Below are 17,400 nucleotides of genomic sequence, written 5' to 3' on the forward strand. Positions count from 1 at the left end.
CCCACTACACCAACACACTACCCTACTACACCCGCACACTACCCCACTACACTAACACACTACCCCACTACACCAACACACTACCACACTACACCAACACACTACCACACTACACCAACACACACTACCCCACTACACCAACACACTACCCCACTACACCAACACACTACCCCACTACACCAACACACTACCCCAATACACCCGCACACTACCCCACTACACCCACACACTACCACACTACACCAACACACACTACCCCACTACACCTGCACACTACCCCACTACACCAACACACACTACCCCACTATACCAACACACTACCCCACTACACCCTCACACTACCCTACTACATCCAAACACTACATACTAGTACACCACAGCACACAGAAAAGGATGCTTCAGACATTCAAGTTCAAGTCTTTTATTGTCATATGCACAGAACAACACAAGGTCAGACTGGGCAATGAAATTCTTAAGACAAGACAACACAAGCACCTGGCATAACATAACATATAAGTACACAGAACATAAATTACATCTATGCTAAGCTTACTGTAAATAAGTAAACCTCCTAAATATACAGATAAATATAAATAATACAATATACTAAACCCTAAATACACATATTAACCTATTGCTAACCCTATAAACCTATTCTAAACAAAGTGAAGTACAATATTACTGATAGTGCAACCAGTAGCTGAAAGTGACAGTGTGTAAAGTGACTAGTATGAAGTGAATCAATGTCCATATCAATGTCCATTCAGAAGCCTGATGGCCTTGGATAGAAACTGTTGTCCAGTCTGCATGTGCGCGACCCAATGCTTCGGTATCGCCTGCCAGAAGGCAACAAGGTAAAAAGACTGAAGGATGGGTGGTAACAGTCTCTTAAAATCCTGCCTGCTTTCCTGAGGCCTCTTGTGTGGTGTCCTGTAGGGCTGCGAGCTTCCTGCCGATGATGAACTCAGCAGAACGGACCACACTACGTAGGGCCTTGCGGTCCCTGTCTGCCTGACGTGTACTAAATGAAGCGCACTGCCCAATCCGAATAGGCTGGATCCACTTATAATGTGTACACTCTGGAAAGACGACGTATATTTAGTTGCACAGTACACAAACAGCTGTCCTATTACATACGTGAGGTCCGCCCAGGGACATGCTGCCAGTGTTTACAGACTAGCGCTGCTGCTGCTGTTGATGTTTTTCCCCTGATGGATGGGTGTGTAGGGTCAGGGCAGGGTGAGCTGGGTTGGTTGGCCTGAGATACTACACAGGAATTGCTCTGTTTACACCGGTTAGACCGTAAAGAGATGTGTTGGAGTTCACAAGGGCATGCGGGTGACGGGGGCGTAGGGGCGATGGTTTGAGAGTGGGACGACGGCGTTGGAAGGAGGATACGGCAGCTTTCGACATCTGTCCAGGACGTAGATGGAGCCCGGCATAGGGCTGGTGGAGAGAGAGATATAGCGAGAGAGAGAGAGTGTGAGAGAGAGAGAGAGAGAGAGAGAGAGAGAGCATCTGGCTCGTCTTCATGGTAATTTACACACGCTATGAGGCTCGTCCGCGAGGAGAAGAGAGGGGGGAGATGCATTTTTTGCGGGATTGAGGCTGTGCGCATGTTACTGTACGGGGGTGGAGTCGGCGTGCGATGGATGGGGGTTCCGCCTGCCCCCTCCCCCCACCCTAAGCCTCCCCTTACCCCCCCCCCCCCCCCTTCCTCACTCATCTACGGGCGGCGCATCTCGTGTCGGTCTTCTCCATGTCCTGCTCAGTTCTGATGAGTTTGACCGTCCGGCAGGGGGGGGGGGTTAATATTCACACCTTCTCTGACTCGTACAATCGGCATAGCTCGCCGCTTTAGGATATGGAGGGGGGAGGGGGGGGGGGTGTTTGTCTCTATTAATACAGATGGTGAAATAACAGAGGCGGTCATGTTTTATGAATGACACTCTGGGTAGTCTGTTGCGTTCACTCCCTTCGATGACGGAAATGAACGCTACCCTGCGAGGGAGTGTGAAACCCAGAAGAAGTCTCCTGGCAACCGTCTGCAGGGGAGACGGTTTTAAATCCAGATGAAGGGAGGGGGAGGGGGGGAGGATCTCTTACTGCGCTGCTTCCTTGATCGATTTGTCTCCTGTCGGCTCTGGCATCGTTGCAGAGCGACGGCCCCCCCGGCCTTAACCGACCCCGGTGGGAGGGGTCAGAGGTCAACCTCGGCGACGGCCCTGTCTAATGGTTTGTTCGAGAGAGGTTGTGGTCGGAGTCTGGAGCTGGAGCACAGGGCTCCCGGGAGAGATGTGAAGAGTGTGTGTGTGTGTGTGGGGGGGGGTCAGATTGACTGCGGCTCGGAATAACACACAGTCATTGACACGCCGTGCACATGTACACCCAAAGGAGCACGGGCTGTATGCATGAGACGAGAGAGGAAGACAGGGCTTGGAACAGGGAGTAGCAGGTCCAGTTTCTGCTGTAGTTGAACAGACGGACTGCTATTTTTCAGGGCTATTCTGCTAGCCAGACAGGAGATACTGACGGTTCCTCTCCAGGGGGCGAGACCACTCCATCAGGAACATTCTCAGGATCGATACCACAACAACACCTCCGAGCCAGTTCCAAAGCATTCAGCTAATTTGAGAAGAAGACTTGCAGACAAGCCGGAGCCTTGTCTCGTGTTTTTCGAAACTACTGTTTTCATTCCATGACACTAGTCATATTTGGGTTGAAATGACTGACTTCGTAGCCCAGTTGGTCGGGTGAATTCGGGTAATCTGGGACATTGGGTAATGTGGGACACCTAAACCACAGAACGTTTTCTTCCCTGCTATGACAATGTTTAGTCCACATAACTTGGACTCTAGGTTTAGCATGGATGTTGTGTGACTGAAATCACAAAAGGTGATTGGTGTGGTGTCACAGAAAGGGTCAGGGCACTAGTTAATCGGGAATCTCCGATTAACTAGTGCCCGAAAATGCATGCAAAAAATGTCCCAGATTACCCAAACTCCCCCTATTAGACCGCACCGCATGGGACTATAAAAGGGTTAACGAATCCTGGATGTCTTCAGACTTGGGACTGGCCTTTGGGCAATGTGTGAGATGCTACAATAGGTCCGAAATTGGTCCAAGTCAAATGTGTCCAGTCATATGATAGGGGAGATTATCGTTGAGGTGAAGATTAATTGGCTGGTTAGATCAAGGATTGGCAGGCCCAGCTGTTAGTATGTGAACCTGAGACACCTCGAGCATTAGTCAGGCAGAGGAGTCAGAGAGTCCTCATTGCGACTCGCAATCTCTCACGCAAATACACATGGCCGGCTCTCCTTCTCTCCTCTGCACATGATGATCACATGATCGTGCTCATGCTCGAGCGCAGACGTACAGACACGCAGGCACACACACCTCAGGCCCCACTGTGTGGACACACGTTCTCAGGCACACACACAGACACACACACACACACACACAGACAGACTCAGCACAGTTCATCAAACACTGTTAGCCCATTATCACTCAGCAGACAGTCTCTGCTCGTTAGCAGTCAGATTAATCAACCAACCCGTTAGGAGAGCAGGGGAACAGAGAGGAGAGAAGGAGAGGGAGAGAGGAGGAGAGAGGAGAGGAGCAGAGAGGAGAGGAGCGGAGGGGTGCGGAGAGGAGAGAAGGAGAGGAGAGGAGCAGAGGAAGAGAGGAGGAGAGAGGAGAGTAATATAGCAGAGGGGTGCGGAGAGGAGTGAAGGAGAGGAGCAGAGAGGAGAGCAGCAGAGCAGAGAGGAGCGGAGTAAGGAGACTAGCAGAGTAGAGCGGAGAGGAGGGGAGCAGAGAGTAGAGAAGTAGAGAGGAGCAGAGAGGAGAGGAGCAGAGAGTAGCAGAGAGGTGCAGAGCATCAAAACAGAGCAGATAGAAGGACACTAGACAAGAGAGGAGCAGACCAGAGAAGGTAGTGGAGAAGGGACAACAACAGAGCTTCTGTGTCCCCCCCCCCCCCCCCCCCCCCCCCCGCTCTAATGAACCCCCAAGCTCCACGTGACTAGAGGTAAACACGGGCGAGGACAGACACCGTCCTGGTCAACACACCTCACGCAACCCAATCTAAAAGTGCAATCGTTAGGAACTCCGGAACAAATCACAGTTTTTTCCCCCCCGTTCATTTTTGTCACGCCAAGCGCCATGCATTCTGTTCTCACGCCGACCCCTGACTGCGAGCATTTTGGAACTGTTCTCCTGAAGGACACAATACAGGAAATCCCAGCTCTGCACGGTGACTTCTTGCTGGCTTTGAATTACCCACACACCCAGTGTGTGTCATTGTCCCAGCAGTCTGTTTGCCAGTGGTCGCTGAGGTGTGACTGTAATTGGAGTGTCTCTCTCCCAGTCAGGGGGAGGTAGATCAGGTGGTGTCCTGAGCGGTGAGGGAATCGGGCTAGTAATCCGAAGGTTGCCAGTTTGATTCCCGGTCATGCCAACTGGCGTTGTGTCCTTGGGCAAGGCACTTCACCCTACTTGCCTCGGGGGAATGTCCCTGTACTTACTGTAAGTCGCTCTGGATAAGAGCGTCTGCTAAATGACTAAATGTAAATGTAGATCGGGACCATTTGAAAAATCTGGCTGAAATCCCTGAGAGGAGCACAGAAGACCTGTTGCAATCCGAGCGCAGAGAGGCTAATGCTAAGCCTTTTCATTTTAGCCAAGAGTGTACATTGTTTGTGTGTGTATTTGTGTGTGTGTGCGCATACACATACATGAGTATCTTTTTTATGTTATGTTTGTCTTTGCGGTTTACTCTTTGAAAAGAATGTCTGTGAAGCTTGCGTCGGTAAAAACTCAAATTGTATTGGGGCCACTGAACCATGGTGTAGGATTCCTGCTGAGAGATTTAAGTAGGAAATTAAAGAGGAAAAACCACAAATGAGTTTGAGTGTTCCATGAATTTTCCAGCTCGCTCTTAATCTGACTCCTTCAGTACGACTATGGGAATCAGTATGTGACTGGACTTGTTAATGAAAAGTCAACTCTGGCAGAGACTGGGGTCAGAGGAGTTGCCGGTGGCTGTTTCACTGTGTTTCTGCTGCAGGTCAGGGACCTGCTTGTGCCGTCCACCTACCTAATGGTCAGGCTGCACTTAGTCATCCATCAAATGAAGGTTTTCACTGCTGGGTCAGCCTGGCATGGCCTAATTAAGTGGGATGGTAGAATAGCTGGTGGTATCAGCTGTGGCTAGCTAATGACCTTATCCACCTTAATGCAGGTCTATTCTGGTTCTATGGGAGATAATGATGATAATGGTCATCACACACACACCTCCACACACACCCACACACACGGACACATACTAGCTATTCTTCCCGCTAATGTGTCTTGGCCTGCAGGGATGTCACATGTAGTGGTTAGATACAGATCTCTTCTGGAGCTGTGAGAGTGAGGGTGTAAGATGAGAGTGAGGGTGTAACACGAGAGTGAGGGTGTAACACGAGAGTGAAGGTGTAACACGAGAGTGAGGGTGTAACACGAGAGTGAGGCTGTAACAGTCACAGTAGGAATGGTGAGTGTGAGGGTGTAACGTGAGTGTGAAGGCGTATCAGTCACAGGAGGGTGACTGAGAGAAGCGGGAGTCACAGCGGACAGCTACACATGTGTTAAGGTCTCTCCGCCGCCCGCACGCAAAACGCTGCATGTTGTCAGATCAACGTCATTGTCTCGCCGTTCCACCGAATCCAGCTTTAGTCTCCCCTCAGTTTAATCATGTCGTGCTCGCTTGAACAAGACTCACGCAACATCGATGTGGGTGTGGATAAATCTGTATTTTTTATCTGACATGGCTCCAGTTACACAACGACATGATGAAATGCTGAGAAAATCCCATCCAGCCAGGACTGTTCCTGGATCATCTCGTGTTTCGAAGGATGTTGGCACGCTGTTGCCGCATGTGGAGCATATGTGTGCGTATGTTCAGCGTTTGCGTGTGTAGTCTCTGTGTGTGTGTGTGTGTGTGTGAGTTGCATCTGTGTGTGTGTGTGTGTGTGTGCGTGTTGGGATTCTACCCTCACAGGCAGGTACAGCAAGGTCATCATGGGCGAGGTGTTTTTCATGTAACTGGCCAGACAGGCAGTGGGTAAAGCGGAGCTCAGAGCTCATTTGTAATGCAGAACCTTCTTCCGACCTTGGACCACTGTTCTCACCCACGGTCCCCGCCGACACACACTCCGCCTCACCGCGCACACACGCACGCATACACACACGATCAATGTGAGCACACCGAAAACACGCACGCACACACTTGACCCTGGCATTACCTCTACTGAGCATGTGAATGGGCTGAGGACTGTGGAGGATTTACATTGCAACCTTGACTAACAGTCGTGTTGCTACGCTACCAGCGCCCTTGCACCCACAGTGATGCACTTGCGGGTGTGTTATAAGAGCTGGGGGAATGTAACAGTCTGGACACAGTGGGAAGGGCAAGGGAAGATATCTCACAGGACACCTAGTGGGCCTCGGTTTTAACAGGTCAACTTGATATTAAATTTCTATCGATCCGCAGCCCAGTCCCTGGCAACCACGGGTAGACTGTTCCGACAGCCCTGGCAGTAGAGGGTTTAGGGTGTGTTTGAGGGGCACACCTCCCAAACACTCAAACTGGAGCTGGGGTCTACTCCGAGGAGACAGACAGAGCGACTGAGTGAACACGACAGCCTACTTTTGAGGCAATCCATCTGAAGTATTATACCATTAGGGGAAAGAGGGAGACGGGAAGAAGAGGAGAGAAGGGGAAAAGGAAAGACAGAGGGAAAGAGAGGAGAAAGAGAGCGAGAGAGAGACTGTTAGGGTGTTAGAGTAAGCTCGAAGCAATTCTCATTTTGCGATCTTTCTCCGAAGTTCAGTTTGGACACGTACAAGGGCATTCCAGTGGGGTGGTCAATCTTTGTTCTGCTGCGAGGGCTCACCTAGCCATGAAATGGAAAGCAGATACAATCCCTGGAAGTCTGCAAACAGGGGAGCAGAGCTGCGAGTACACAAGCAATCTGCCATCAGCTAACAAACTCTTAACGATCAGTGGCTGCTACCGGGCTCTGTGGGAACTGTAGTTCTAATTCTGACCTCTCCTTCCTCCTCTCTTCTCCTCCCTCCTCGTCTCCCTTCTTCTTTTTTCTCCTTTCGCCCTCTTTGGTTCACCCGCTCCCCTCTCTCGCTTTTGTCCTCTCCCTTCTTTTTTCTCATTTTTCGTTTTCCCCTTTCTTTTCTGCTTTCTGGTTTTTCCTTTTCTGTCCTCCCCTCTCCTTCTGTTCTCTCCTCTCCTCTCCTCTCCTCTCCTCTCCTCTTCTCTTCTCTTCTCTTCTCTTCTCTTCTCTTCTCTTCTCTCCTCTCCTCTCCTCTCCTCTCCTCTCCTCTCCTCTCCTCTTCTCTTCTCTTCTCTCCTCTCCTCTCCTCTCCTCTCCTCTCCTCTCCTCTCCTCTCCTCTCCTCTCCTCTCCTCTCCTCTCCTCTCCTCTCCTCTCCTCTCCTCTACTATACTCCTCCCCTGCCCTCTCTCCCCTCCTCCCCCAGAGTGAGGACATTCCCCAAGGAGTCTGCCCTGCTGGGCAGGGACACTGTGCGGGCCCTCATGTACTACGCCCTCAAGGTCTGGAGCGACATCGCCCCCCTCAACTTCCACGAGGTGGCGGGCAGCGACGCCGACATCCAGATCGACTTCACCAAGGCCGATCACAACGACGGCTACCCGTTCGACGGCCCGGGGGGCACGGTGGCCCACGCTTTCTTCCCCGGGGAGAGGTTCACGGCCGGGGACACCCACTTCGACGATGAGGAGGCCTGGACCTTCAGATCACCAGGTTAGAGAGCGATGAAAGACGATGCCAGACGTGTGTGTGTGCCTCGGTACTTTTGCGTGTGTGTGTGTGGTGTTCATTCACACGTGTTATTGGTTTCGGTGGAATCTAGGTTGGGTCCGTCAGACAGCAGGTCTAGCCGGACCCCCCCACAGATGCGCTCATTAATCATTAACTCGACCAGCTGATCAACTGCCCCCCCCCCCGTTCCTTCCCTTTCTCTCTTTCCTTTCTCTTCTCCCGTCCGTCGTGAGAGACTGATGGGGGAGGGGGGAGGGAGGGGGGGTGAAGGGACGTGCGAGATGCTCGAGATATGTCTAATCACTTGAGGCCCCCCCTGCCTTCGGGCCTCTTAGGATCTGTCTGACAAGGAGAGATAGAAACATCATCCATCCTGCTGGGACGAGGCCCAGGAGGCTGAGGTGTGGATGAGGAATGGGGAAGGGAGGGGGGGATGTTGTGGGATACAGATTGACCCAGCTGGTGAGCCTGCGCTGGGGCCTGCTGGACCCCCCACCACCCCCCTCCCCCCACCCTCTGTCCAGAGGAGGCTCAGGCCCATATGTTCCTGGACAGAAGCTCAGTATGCTCCAATTAGGGATCACTCCAGACCAGACCAGACCACAGGAGGACCAGAGGGCGGAGAAGAAGAGGGGGCTGGCAGCAGCTGTTTACACGGGGGCCTGGCCGGTGGGTCACAGTAGGGGGGCTGTGGGGAGGGGGGGTCAATCAGGGTCGGAGGGGGTCGAGGGAGGACCTCAGCGAAGTGGGGCACAGGGGGAGTTTTCAAAAGAAAGAAAAAAAGAAAAGCTACCCGCCGCGCCAAAGCGGTTTCCCCTCGGAAACTGATGAGGAGAGGTTGGGGGTGTTTAGGGACGAGGCAAAAAGGGATGAGAGGAGGAGAATTTGCAATCATGAAGCGCGCGGGGGGGCGACGCGGAGGAGGCTGACGACAAGGATGATGACGAAGATAAACAGCTAATTAACTGCAGACCATAATTAAGGGGCCGGTCGCCGTCGAGCTAGCTGGTATTTGCTCCCTCCTCCGTTAGTTTGGTTCGAACAGGGAGTCTTAATGGTTCTTTGTTTGCGGGTGTTTGTTGTCGCCGCTTGTTTCTGCTCTCTGGTGGCAGACGTGAATCACTGAGGCGCGGGGGAAGCGGCTTCATTAAACAACACTCAATTTGGCGGCGTCACAGTCTGTCAGGTCGACACCCGCGTCTCGCGGCCTGCCTGAGAGACGCCACAAACAACTCTGTCGCCAGAAAGAGGCTTGGGCTTCTCTTAGGATATAGTAACAGCGCTGTACTGTTTAATGACGCGGTCCCGACTTACCGTGAGGTTGTGGCAAAGAGAATGGCCTGGGTTCGGTCTGAGGACGGGTCAGGGTGAACATGCGCTGGATGTCAGGTGTGGTCCGAATTGCGGTCACGCCGTGGTAACTGCCTCGACGTTGGCCTAACACCAGGGCTCTAATCTTGTAAGACTGCAGGGTTTGAGGCAGCTAGCTTTAGGGCAAATTAGGACCTGGCCCAATTATGTCTAGATGGTGTTGAACCAAGGTTGTTGTCTCTGCAACTTTCTAACAATCAGATAATCATTGTCGAGTTGTAAGGTCGGGAAGGAGGACAAAACAGAGAAAAGGAATTGTTGACTGTTCAGCATATTTCAGAACACTAATCTTCTTAAGAAGGATAGACTTCATCAAAGGAATACGAGCTTGAGTAATTGCTTTCACTTTACCCCCCCCCCCCCTCAACCATTCCCTGGAAACACATCCAAGTATATTCTTCTTGGCAGTACCTTATAACTTTCATCCTCTGAGAGTTAGCTACGAAAGTGAACATTTGGCATATAATTCAAACTGGGCAGTAGAAGCGTTGCTAGCAAATTGGAGAGAGCGTAACTGCTCCATGGTGTTTGATTGACAGGGGAGGCATCCAATGGGGTGGACAGGCTCTAGGGGTCACATAAGTGGGACCCCGGGGATGGCTGTTGTTGCTTTGACAGTGCACAGATTGCTTTTATTAATCATCTCTCCGCCGGTTGCTCGCTAATGCAGACTGATTATCGTGGCTGAAACAAAAGTCTCATTAAGCAGGTGTGTTTTTGATGACATACACAATCCGGCTGCAGTCTGTGTGTGAGTGCTTGTGTGTGTGCGTGTCAGTTTGTTTGTTTGTGTGCGTGTGTGAGAAAGAGAAATTAATGCAGCAGGAAGGAGAGAGAGACGAGTGAGAGGAGAGAAGGAGTGGAGAATGATAGGGTAGAAGGAGGAATTACTACGCTCCATTATCATCCTCATTAACAAGCTGTCAGTCATTAGTCTCCCAACGCTGTCCCTCATAGCATGGGGAGTTTATGAGTATCTGGTCAAAACAGGCTGCACACTAGGAACAAACAGGCTGCATGCTAGCCGCAAACAGGCTGAACGCTAGCCGCAAAACAGGGAGCATGCTAGCCTTGACTAGCCAAGTCATGTCCCCTAAACCGTATCAGAGGCGGCTTAAGGTTTGACGAGATTCCAGGAGATCTCTTATCTGTAGGCCTACATGTCACACGTAAAGGTTAGAAACATAACTCTCAGTTCTCAGAGGGAATTGATTCCTTTCGAAGGAAGCGAGCTGCACCTCTCCCAAAGTTAACAGTTAACAGTCTCCCCCTGCACCCTCACCCCAATGAAGGAGATGTGAGGCTCTGGTCTCGGCCTCGCTACACTCTAGTCTTGATCATGACTCCGACTCGGTTTAGGGTAGAGCACAGTAGAGCTCTTACAGAAGGGTCCTAGAAGGCGAGCTAGCTCCAAGTTAGCATCCTCCACACTCATATACCTTACACCCACCCTGCCCAGCATGCTCCTGGCAGCAGTACAGTTCTCCTCACAATTTCCATCTGGCCTGCACTTAAACACATTCACGCTCTCTCTCCCTCCCCTTTTTTTGTCAATGCCCGATCTCAATTATTTCCCATCCATCTCTCTCTCTCTTTCTCTCTTTCTCTCTTTCTCTCTCTCTCTCTCTCTCTCTCTCTCTCTTTCTCTCTCTCTCTCTCTCTCTCTCTCTCTCTCTCTCTCTCTCTCTCTCTCTCTCTCTCTCTTCTCGACCCCCTGCTGGGGTCAGGCCCAACAGGCATCTTTTAACAGCAGGGGTGTCCTCTTCCGAAGTAACTTAATGGATCCTCCATCAGCCACATCCCCCGTGTGGACCCTGGTCTAACTGTGGGCACAGGCACTCGTTCATATAACCACAGCCATTAAACACAGAGGGTAACCAAGGGCAAGTTCATTCCACTTCCTCCCCCCCCCCCCCCCCCCTCTCTCTCTCTCTTCCACCGTGCACCTGCAGACGACGTGCCGTACGCTGCTCTGGGTTGCCATGACGACACAGATGTTCATTACCTCTACCTTCTTGGTCATCTTCTGAGCATGACGCTACGGGCATTGCCGAGATGTAGCCAATCTAGCTCGGAGCCAGATCGCAACTGCCAACCAGGGAAAGCTGCAGCCGGCTGTGGCTTGCTAACCCTCTGCGCCATGCTAGCGAGCTAACCCTAATCGAAAACTCTAACTGTAGCCGCAGGTCACCATACTTAGTTTTGCTCAGCGAAGCCAAACGTGGAGACTTTGTTGTTTGCCGACACCTCCCTATCAAACCTGGCAGGGGAAGTAGGCCTCCCTAGGGATAGAGGACTACAATTCTATCTCTCCGCCCTTCCAGTTTGAGAGACAGGTCTGGCCCTAACTAGGTCTGGGAGCTGTGTGCCTGAGAGTGCGTCAGGCTTCTGTGTTTCTCTGTTTGTCCTCCGTGAATGCAACTGAAGAGGAGTCAAAGTGGACACGGACAATTTAGTTGTTTTCAAGGCTTTGGCAAATACAAGCCTGGGTTTGTTATAACAATCAAACAAGCATAATTGATTTGAATCAAACCATTCAAGGTTTGGAAGGCTTAGCGGATGTTGAAACTTGGTAATGAATGTCTATGGGGTAAATATTGAAATTGAATTTTTTAAAGCATCAGCCTGGATAACTCACTTGAGTTTCTGTTTTGTTGTCGACTGATATTGGCCTTTTTTTTTGGGTTGTTGCACATTGTGTGTTATAATTGGACGTTTTGTTCATCTCAATACCACACTCATTGCTCACCTCTCTCTGCCCCCTCGCAGACTCCCATGGGATGGACCTGTTTGCGGTGGCGGTCCACGAGTTCGGCCACGCCATCGGCTTGGCTCACACCTCGGCTATGGAATCCATCATGAGGCCGTACTACCAGGGTCCCGTGGGCGACCCCCTCAAGTACGACCTCCCCTACGAGGACAAGGTCCGGGTGTGGCAACTCTACGGTAGGCACCACAGCCGAGCGTCCGAACGTCACCTCTGCGATCACTTTCTGTCTTACCATCGGTTCGAACTCATCCTCCCCCGTTCTCTTGCTCTCTCCGCTGCTGCCTCGCCCCTTGACTTCTCAACCCTCCCTCCCCCCCTTCCCTCCACTCCTCTCGACACCTCTCCGTTATCTATCCCTCCATACCCCCAGTGCCCCCGCCTCTCGCACGCCCACCCTGCTAAACACACAGATCAACCCCTCTGGCAGCCCGCCAGCCAACCACTCACACGCAAACGCGCGCACACGCACACAACACAGGGAGAAAATCGCAGAGGTATGCATTCATTCCTATCTTCACACCCAGGCTACCCTGCAATCCCACGCTCCACTCTTTGTCTCCCGTAATCACCCAGACGTTCTGGAGGGACAGGGAAGTTCATCCTTCAGCGAGGAAGGAGCCCTTGGCTCCCGTGCCGGAAGCGGAATAGATTAGTTTGGTAAAGCGTGAATTATTGATTTGGATGGACCGTCTGCTTGGAGCAGGAGCAAGGCGAAGGTTTTAATTGGCCGTGCCTGTCGTGTACGACCCGCTTATCACCGTGCGACATGTTACTGAGAGAAGAGAGGGAGGGAGAAGCGAGGACAGAGGGGTTGAAGAGGCGGCAGGGTCGGAGTTGGAGGGGTGGTAGGGCTGGAGGTGTTGGTTTGGAAAGGTAAAGTGAGGGCGGGAGAGAGAGAAGATGACAGGAAGTGAGGAATGACGCAAGGGAAAAGCAGGAGAGAGCAAGCGAGGTGAGCCCTAGATGTAGAAAACCATGGAGATCGTATCCCTGCCACACCAGATGACCTGACCTTTGACATTTTGGTGCCCCCCCCCCAGGTGTTAGAGATTCAGTGTCCCACACTGCTCGGCCTGGTGACCCTTCCCAGACCGCAGAACCTCCGGTTCTACTGGACCTTCCGGAGAACAGATCCACCGTCCCGTAAGTGGCACACACACACACACACACAAACAAGCACAAGCAAGTACAACATTATTCACAAAAGCTTTTTTGTTTTCCTTTGCCTTTACCACTGACACACACACACACACACAAACACAGAGATACACATTCTCTTTTAGTGGCTCTCCTTCGAACGTATCTCCTGATCTGTGCGTCGGGTCAGTCAGTGTGGACATCACGGTGACTCAGAGATTGCAGCAGTTCTTATTTCACCTTGCTCCCCAGTCACGGCACGGTACAGCTCTGTTTGCGTGCGTGGAGTACCAAAGCAGGCGTTGTCAGCCCCTACTGTCTCAAGAGTAAACACACACCACTCCAGCCAAGTGTCAACACGTTATAGATTCTTGATACTTGACGAGCGCCAAGTGGATAGTTTGTGCTCTTCTCCCCTTGTCTCTTTCGTCTGTTTGGCACCTCGTTTCTTAGAATTTTTTTGTGCATCTTTTTCTTTTGGACTTTTCTGCGTGCGTTATTTCTCGACGGGTGATGTGCGGGGAAGGTTGATTTTGCCCGACAAAGGTCACTAATATAGTCCTCTCTCAGCTTGCTCGGTGTTAATAAGGCCTGAATAGAGAGCTTTGTTAATAAGGAGCAGGGCAAGTGAGCGCACACAGAAGCGGCCCTGTTGTGGTAATTGCCTCGTCATTAGCATGGCCAACGTGTCAGGGGCTTAAATCAGTCATTAAGCAGGGGGATAACACGGGCGAGGACGGCATATGTGCCGGGGCGATCGTATCCCCGCTGACGTTCCGGGCCGACGGCGGTCGGCAACCGAACGCGCGCTCCCAAACGCTTACGCGTGAGCGCTTGGCCGGGACGGACATAAACGGGTCGGCCGTGAGTGCTACCGAAGGTCGTGGGCGGTTTCACACGGGCGCTGTAGCAAGGTGGGACGCGGGCGGGTCAAAGAAGTCGTTCTCGTTCTGTCAAAGGGATTTCTGACTTTTTCTTGTCTGTGTCCTACCAACTGTTTGCCCTCTTTCACTCCCTCTGTTCTCCTTATCTCCTCTTTCATTCCCTCTGTTCTCCTCCTTATCTCCTCTTTCATTCCCTCTGTTCTCCTCCTTATCTCCTCTTTCACTCCCTCTGTTCTCCTCCTTATCTCCTCTTTCACTCCCTCTGTTCTCCTCCTTATCTCCTCTTTCACTCCCTCTGTTCTCCTCCTTATCTCCTCTTTCACTCCCTCTGTTCTCCTCCTTATCTCCTCTTTCACTCCCTCTGTTCTCCTCCTTATCTCCTCTTTCACTCCCTCTGTTCTCCTCCTTATCTCCTCTTTCACTCCCTCTGTTCTCCTCCTTATCTCCTCTTTCACATCCTCTGTTCTCCTCCTTATCTCCTCTTTCACTCCCTCTGTTCTCCTCCTTATCTCCTCTTTCACTCCCTCTGTTCTCCTCCTTATCTCCTCTTTCACTCGGCTCGCAGGCCAGGCAGAGACGTCCCGGACCGGTGCAGCAGCCACTTTGATGCCGTGGCCCAGATACGAGGGGAGGCCTTCTTATTCAAAGGTACCGTGGACCCAGTGTGAGACGGGTCGGAAAGAATGGGGGAAGGGCTCCACACACTCCTTCACACTCTCCATAACAAGCTCCTCCCGGGACCGGAAAGTTCCCACATTCTGGTCTGGTTCCTTCTCGTCCTGGAGCGACAGACTTTAGCTCTGCATGATTTTAATTGGGTAAATATTTGGGGGAATATTTGCCAGTTCACCCCCCCCCCCCCCGACCCCCCCCCCAGCCTGTGGGATGATTCGGGGCATCAAAACCTGAAAATCTCAGTCACAGCGTCAGACCGAAGCAGTGGAGCACAGAGTGGCTGACTAGAATGACCCTTACCAGACACAGCTTGGCAGAAAGCTGAGCACCTGAACGCAACACGATGCAGAACAGGCATGTGCACCTCTGCCCTGTAGGGCTTTGTGTTCTCACAACAGTGGAAACAAACACACTTATGTAAGTAATACATATAAACACACAGCATGCAGATGCAAGCACATCTGTAGGGGGTTGTATATTGGCCCAACAACCAAAACTGTTCCCCTATGTTTAAAGGAGGAGGGGTAAACTGAACATGTGTGTCAATATTAACCAAATATGCTGTTAAACTGAGTTAAATCAGAGCAAATATGGTCAAAGTAAAGTGAAATGAAATGCATATTTATTGACATTGCAAATGAATCAAATCAACATGTTGCAGAGTGAAGGTTTACGAAAGTCTTACCTAATCTATAATTGTCAACCGGAGAGAGAAAGAGTAAGAGGTGAGCAAGGACGAGGAGTGGGAGAGGCCCGAGCTGAGGAGTTTGCAGTGCCCCAAAGGACTATCATCCATCGCACACGTCAAACGCTCGTTCATCCTGCTTGCGGCGATCCTACGCCGCGAGCAGACGCCCACGTCAGCTGACCTCGAGCTCTCTTTCCCTCTCTCTTTCCCCCTCTCCCTCTCCCTCTCTCTCTCTTTCCCCCTCTCCCTCTCCCTCTCTCTCTCTCTCTCTCTCTCTCTCTTTCCCTCCCTCTCCCTTTCTCTCTCTCTCTCCTCTCCTCAGGGAAGTACTTCTGGCGTCTGACTCGGGAGAAGCACCTGGTGTCTCTTCGCCCCGCCCACATCCATCGCTTCTGGAGGGGCCTGCCCGCCAACCTGGACAGCGTCGATGCCGTCTACGAGAGACCCGGCGACCACAAGATAGTCTTCTTCAAAGGTGTGTGTGTGCCTGTGTCGGTGTGTGTGTTTGTGAGTGAGTGAGTGAGTGTGAGAGAGAGAGAGAGAGAGAGAGAGAGAGAGAGAGAGAGAGAGAGAGAGAGAGAGAGAGAGAGAGAGAGAGAGAGAGAGAGTGTGTGTGTGAAATGGGAGATTAGCAAGGGACTCAGGAGTTCTTCAGGAGAAATATGTTTCTGATGAAGGTTAAAGAGATGAGAATTCAGAGACAAACACTATAAAGAATCAGGCGTGTACAGAAAACCTTGGTAGGTCCTTTGACAATTTTCTATGTGGATGACGAAGGGCAGACGTCTGCAGCTCAATAGCAAGGACAACAAGTCACGCTGTTCAGTCAAACTGCCAGTTTAGTTTTTTAGAAAACAGATCAAAGGAACAGTGTTATTACAAAGAATTCCTCTCAGAAACACTGGTCTGGTGATTTCCCCTCAGGGTATAGTTTTGGCAGTGCTCATGTCGTGGGACTGGGAATCAATAAAGTTGTTCTCGTCACATTGACTGACAGTGTTTCCATGGCCACAGGTCTTAAGTACTGGGTGTTCAAGGACAACAACGTGGAGGAGGGTTACCCTCGGCCAATCAGCGACTTCGGCCTGCCGTTGGAGGGCGTGGACGCGGCGTTCGTGTGGCTCCACAACGACAAAACCTACTTCTTCAAAGACAGCCGCTACTGGCGCTATGACGACCATTTGCGGCGAATGGACCTGGGCTACCCTAAAGACAGCCTGCTGTGGAAGGGGGTCCCTCCCAACTTGGACGATGCCATGCGGTGGTCTGATGGTGAGTGTGGGTGGACGAGAACAAATGTAGGAACGTATATATAGGGAGTCAGGTGGCTGAGCGGTTAGGGAATTGGGCTAGTAATCCGAAGGTTGCTGGTTCGATTCTCGGCTGTGCCAACTGACGTTGTGTCCTTGGGCAAGGCACTTAACCCTACTTGCCTCGAGGGGAATGTCCCTGTACTTTCTGTAAGTCGCTCTGGATAAGAGCGTCTGCTAAATGACTAAATGTGAATGTAAATATATGTGAATTCATAATGAGACAGAAGACGTGAACAGATAATAAGGCTTGAGCTGATCTACTGATTATGACAAGCACTTGAGAAACCCCTGATTGTTTCCACAACACTTACAGCAGGGTGGAGCACAGGACACTCAATCATATTCGCAGTCTGGATGATACTCAATCATAAACCTGATACTGACATAACATGTAATGTATGTGCACAAATGTGCACAAATGCCCCTGCAGTCCACAAATGTGCACACAGGCACATTTGTGCGTGTGTGTGTGTGAGAGCACATGCAAGCGTGTGTGTGTGTTAGTGTGTAAAAATCTCATGCTGCTAGCGCATTACGCTCCAGCTAATTCTTAGGTCTTAAAGCGGGAAGATTTTTTGCTGTATCCCAGGCCATTAGCAGCACAAGGCTTTTGTCTGCTAGGGAACCAACTGATTGGTGCTCACACTCAGCGGCTTAGACATGAGTAAATAGGAAACACGAGTCGTATCACACCGAGCACATTCACATGAAACTAG

General features: G+C 51.3%; 1 protein-coding gene across 1 annotated transcript in view; it reads left to right on the forward strand.

The window, feature by feature from the left end:
* mmp17a (matrix metallopeptidase 17a) overlaps window positions 1–17,400 on the forward strand; it is a 45,825-nt gene that overhangs the window by 25,953 nt on the left and 2,472 nt on the right. The window contains 6 exon segments of the mRNA XM_067258300.1: window positions 7,542–7,828; window positions 11,987–12,163; window positions 13,028–13,130; window positions 14,574–14,656; window positions 15,694–15,846; window positions 16,386–16,643. Of these exon segments, the coding sequence (XP_067114401.1) occupies window positions 7,542–7,828; window positions 11,987–12,163; window positions 13,028–13,130; window positions 14,574–14,656; window positions 15,694–15,846; window positions 16,386–16,643 (1,061 nt within the window).

The sequence above is a fragment of the Osmerus mordax genome, chromosome 20 (genome assembly GCF_038355195.1).
Source record: "Osmerus mordax isolate fOsmMor3 chromosome 20, fOsmMor3.pri, whole genome shotgun sequence".
NCBI classification, from domain to species: Eukaryota; Metazoa; Chordata; class Actinopteri; order Osmeriformes; family Osmeridae; genus Osmerus; species Osmerus mordax.